At 40.2% G+C, this 5,482-nt stretch overlaps 1 protein-coding gene across 1 annotated transcript; it reads left to right on the top strand.

The window, feature by feature from the left end:
* The first annotated feature begins 822 nt into the window (after positions 1 to 822).
* On the top strand, positions 823 to 1,827 carry LOC110305903 (S-adenosylmethionine decarboxylase proenzyme 2). The gene is given in 5 exon segments (XM_021178065.3): positions 823 to 837; positions 839 to 1,024; positions 1,026 to 1,578; positions 1,581 to 1,718; positions 1,721 to 1,827. Coding segments are annotated over 5 exon segments (999 nt in total).
* The last annotated feature ends 3,655 nt before the right edge of the window (positions 1,828 to 5,482 follow it).

Genomic DNA, 5,482 nt, shown 5'->3' with positions numbered 1-5,482 from the left:
CCAAAAGATGCCCCACTAGGCACAAGGGCACATGTTGCACTATGTCAATAGTGCCCTTGTATGTGACAGCCAGAAGCTAGAAACAACCCAGATGTCCCAGGACAGAAGAATGGATACAGAAAACATGGTTCGTTTACACAGTGGAATACTACTCAGCTATTAAGAACGAGGAAATCCTGAGTTTTGCAGGCAAATGGATGGAACTAGAAAATATCATCCTTAGCAAAGTAACTCAGAGCCAAAAGGACATGCATGGTATGTACTCACTAATAAGTTGATATTGGCCAAAAAATAAAGAAAGTACAGAACTCAAAAAGGTAAACAAGCTGAAGGGCCCAGGTGAGGATGCCTCAATCCCACTTGGGAGGAAGAAAAAAGCAATCACAATGGGGTAGGGGGGACGGGACAGGATGGAGGCACCTGAGTAGGAAAAGGGATGGGGGGTGGTGGGGTGGGGAAGGGAAACATGATCTCATCTTGGGTTGGAGAAAGGACTGAAGCCCTGAAGGCCAGAAGAAAAGACATTAGGTAGCGCTCGCTCAACTCTCTCTAACGGGAAAGCAGTGGACTATAAGAGACTGAACTGTATCTGCCTCTATTTCCAACAGACTCACGTTCAACTTTCGCTCACGAAAATAGCCGGGAAAATTTTATTAGTCCTTTTTTTAAAAAAAAAAAAGTTAATATAAAATTATAGGAAAAAAAAAAAGGAACCTGAACTTCAGTAACACACCTGGAACAATCCGCAGCGGCGGCAAGAGGAGAAGAGATTTAATTTAGTTGATTTTCTGTGGTTGTTGGTTGTTCGCTACTCTCACGGTGATGGAAGCTGCACATTTTTTTCGAAGGGACGGAGAAACTGCTGGAGGTCTGTTTTTCCAGACAGCAGTCCGACGCAAGCCAGGGATCTGGGGATCTTCGTACCATCCCAAGATCTGAGTGGGATGTCCTTTTGAAGGATGTGCAGTGCTCAATCATAAGTGTGACAAAGACTGACAAGCAGGAAGCTTATGTACTACTTAGTGAGAGAGAGTAGCATGTTTGTCTCCAAGAGACGTTTCATTTTGAAGACATGTGGTACCACCCTCTTATCGAAAGCACTGGTTCCCCTGTTGAAGCTTGCTAGGGATTACAGTGGGTTTGACTCAATTCAAAGCTTCTTTTATTCTCGTAAGAATTTCATGAAGCCTTCTCACCAAGGGTACCCACACCAGAATTTCCAGGAAGAAATCGAGTTTCTTAATGTAATTTTCCCAAATGGAGCAGCATATTGTATGGGACACATGAATTCTGACTGCTGGTACTTGTATACTTTGGATTTCCCAGAGAGCCGAGTAATCAGTCAGCCAGTTCAAACCCTGGAAATTCTGATGAGTGAGCTTGACCCAGCAGTTATGGACCAGTTCTACATGAAAGATGGTGTTACTGCAAAGGATGTCACTCGTGAGAGTGGAATTCGTGACCTGATACCAGGTTCTGTCATTGATGCCACACTGGTCAATCCTTGTGGCTACTCGATGACTGGAATGAAATCGGATGGAACATATTGGACTATCACTCCAGAACCAGAATTCTCTTATGCAGCTTTGAAACAAACCTAAGCCAGACCTCCTATGCCGACCTGATCAGGAAAGTTGTGGAAGTCTTCAAGCCAGGAAAAGTTGTGACCACCTTGTTTGTTAATCAGAGTTCTAAATGTCGCACAGTGCTTTCTTTGCCCAGAAGATTGACAGCTTTAAACGTCTTGATTGCCAGAGTGTTATGTTCAACGATTACAATTTAGTTTTTACCAGTTTTGCTAAGAAACAGCAACAACAGCAGAGTTGATTAGGAAAAATGAAGAAGAAAAAACGCAAAAAGAGAAGACACACAGGAGGTGGTGGCTGCTTTCTAGATGCTCATCCTGAGGGCCGTGCTGACCATGACCACCACCTCGTAGTTGCAGAAAGCCCTAGGTGTAATGATAGTGTAATCATTTTGAAGTGTATGCATTATTATATCAAGGAGTTAGGTATCTTGCATGAATGCTCTCTTCTGTGTTTAGGTGTTCTATGACACTCTTGCTGTGGAACTGAAGTGTATGTAGAAAAGACCTTTGACTGTATGAATCTTTACGACACTTGTGAAAATGATACAATTTGGTTTATGCACAGTGTAATATTTCTGCAGGCGTCATCCAAAATTCCCCACTGACAAGGCTTTCGTTCCCATTAGATGTGGCCTCAGCTGACATCTGCGACTGTTCTATTAAATTGCTACCAGAGTTTTTACATCCAGTTACCTCCACTTTCTAGGGCATATTCTCTACTAATGTTACTCAAAACCAATTTGTACTTCATACAGGTGTTTTATGCAATGGCAATTAACGTTTTTCTTCCACAAGTTGAGTCTTTGTAAGAAAATGACTCCAGTTGCTTGTTTTATGTTCTGCTGTTTTAATAGTTGCTCCTGCATTTAGAGTCCTATAGTTTTTCCACCACCTTTGATGAAGCAATACACTGTTACACTGTGGGTTTATATTATAATTTTACACCCCAGATGAGAGTTTGGAGATGGTTCCTTGCTTAATTTTTTTCCTAAGACATAAGAATGTGGTCTCTTTATTGGTATGAACTTCTGTGGAAGATAAATGACAAAACTGAATGTATCAAATGAAAAGAACTCAGTCTCCAGGGCGATGAGCAAGGAGAACCCATTAAAGACAACTCCATGGAAATGATAGGCTGTGCAGTGCACCTTAGTTAGCGTTAATGGAGTGCCTACCATGCCTTCACTAACTTACTAAGTGATAGGAATGTCCACTATGTCAAAGTAGAAATGTAGTCCTAGCATTCTGACCTCAGTAAGTGCTGCTGTTGCCACCAGGTTTTACTAAAGGAGATTTTGATTCGAAGGAGAATCTGGTTTCCACTTGTCCTGCCATTGGCTGGTCTCTGGTCTTCTTTTCACCATGGCCTTCAGATGATCAGATGAATGGCTGACCAGAGGGAGGAGGCCTCTGCAGGTTACTCAGCCAGATAGTGAATGTATGAATGGATGGAACGGCGCAATATTCTGAATCTATTTAATGGCACTAGAAATAATGGTCATTATGTTGGTGGGACTTAAAAAGAAAAGAGCAAACTGGACTAAACTCCCTATTTATTGCCCTCCTGTTTTCTTGGTAGTTTCTGGACTGATGCAGTGATGTTTTGTTCCTTCCGTATTTATAATGAAACACTTTTTTAGTGTTTCTAAACAGAGTCTACTTGGTTTGAGATCAAGTGGTTGGAACACTGTCTGGACTCTTTCTACACGGTGTTGATTGAAGGCTTCTTTGGGGAAGCTTTCGGTCAGCTTTATCTGTCTGATTCTGTAATGAGCACAGCACCTATTTTGAATTACTATTTGGAGGGCCAGTGATTATTTAAGCTGGATTTTGTAACCCAGTAGATTTTGGCTTGAGGTCTGATTTCCCCATCTTAAATTAAGAATCCTAATGTTGCCGGGCGTGGTGGCGCACGCCTTTAATCCCAGCACTCGGGAGGCAGAGGCAGGCGGATTTCTGAGTTCGAGGCCAGCCTGGTCTACAAAGTGAGCTCCAGGACAGCCAGAGCTATAAAGAGAAACCCTGTCTCGAAAAACCAAAAAAAAAAAAAAAAAAAAAAAGAATCCTAATGTTGAGAATTGCATAGGTTTGTGTGGAACAAAGCCTAGAACAACTGTAGGTAAACTAGTGATCTAGTCTAATTACAGGTGGGGAAGTTTTGGTGCCATAATTTCTCTTTGTTGGTGTTGGACGTTTAATCAGCTGAAATGTATTTCTGTACCGCAATGTAAGCTTCAATAAAAGTTTGCTTAATTGTCTAGTAAAAAAAAAAATGGAAACAGGCAACCTCAGGACATAGTACCTCCAGAATGTACCAGAGACCTGGGCAGTCTCTCTGTGTTGACTATATCTGATTTTTTTAAGCACTTATATTTTTGTGGTTTTGTTCTTACATTTGTCCAGTTTTGTTAGAAAACTCTCTTACTATTGAGGTCGTTTCTTTCCTTTTATTCCTTAATTTTTGTTGATGTACTCTCTTGCTCTTTTATCTTCCTCTCTAGATATATTTTCTGCATTCCTTTTCTTTACCCTTTCTTTAATTTAACCCTTTGTCTGCTCTCTTTTGCCCCCTTCACATACTTACTATCCTCACATTTACTCTGGGTAATGTTTATCTTCATGGCATACTCTACCATAGTTCTGCCCCTTTCTGTTTCTGGCCATTAGTGATGTCTAAAGCAACTTTAACTGATTTAGAAGGTATTTCTCTATTGTGTTCTTTGTTACTATTGCAAAAGTTTGTTTTCTCTTCATTGTACTGTGTATTGAGCCCTCAAAGGTAAGCTACCCAATAAGAAGAAAAAAATTAAAACTAATAAAACCATTATGCCCAAACCAAGAGATACACAAACTAGAACAGAGAGAGGAGATACATATAAAAGCAAGATAACTTTACCAGAAGATCATAAATGCTCAGCTACTGGGTTTAAGCATGGCGAACGGTGGGATGATGACTTCAAAAAGTTAAATAATAAAAGTGATCAATGATCTCAAAGGGTGTACACGGTGGGGAGAAGATGAATCAAATCTATAACCTGGAGAAGAAAGTAAGCAAAGCAGAAAAAAGTCAGCAAGGTGGCAGAAACGTTCAGTAAGGAAAGTGAGATTGTGGAGGATACCCAAAAGGATATAGAAATCTCAGTTAATAAAATGAAAAAAAAAAACCACACACTGTAGGAATCATTAAAAATGGACTCAACTGGGGCCAGGAAAGATAGATCAATGGTTAATATCAATTGCTGATATTGCGAATGACCTGGGTTTTGTTCCTGATACCTGTGTGGTGGATCATAACCATCTGTAACTCCAGGTCCAGGGGATCTGATGCCCTGTTCTGGGCACCAGGTACCATGAAGTGTACCTATATGCATGCATGCATGGAAAATACTCATTAACATAAAATAACATAAATCTTTTTTTAAAAAGAAGTCCAATCAAGCATAGATTTCAGGACCAGAGAACAGCATCAAGGAAGTACTACATTCAAACATCAAAGAGGAAAGAAGGGAAGACCATGACTGTCAGATTCAAGAACACTGAGATATATCCATAAGACCAGACCACAAGATAGAAACAGAAACGGAGCTACATGCAAAAGACATGGAGAATTTTAATAATGGAGTTATATCATAAAGTTTCTCACATATAGAGAAAGAAAGGGACACCCAAGTAGGAAAGACAGAATACCAAGTGGATATGAGCAGAGAGAGCTTCTCTATTACATATGGTAGGCACGATAGTATAGTTAGTGTGCTATCTCATAAAGTAGATTTCAAGTCAAAATTAGAACAAAAAGCCAACTGCAGACTAATGAGCAGAACAATTCATCAAGATCTAACATGGGAGACTAATAAAACAACTGATCAAGATATAGTGTAATTATATGTGGATCAA

This window comes from Mus caroli, unplaced genomic scaffold (assembly GCF_978045245.1).
Source record: "Mus caroli unplaced genomic scaffold, Mus_caroli_1 scaffold_11, whole genome shotgun sequence".
NCBI lineage: Eukaryota > Metazoa > Chordata > Mammalia > Rodentia > Muridae > Mus > Mus caroli.
The sequence above is the reverse complement of the archived record's forward strand: the minus strand, read 5'-3'. Positions and strand labels throughout refer to the sequence as shown.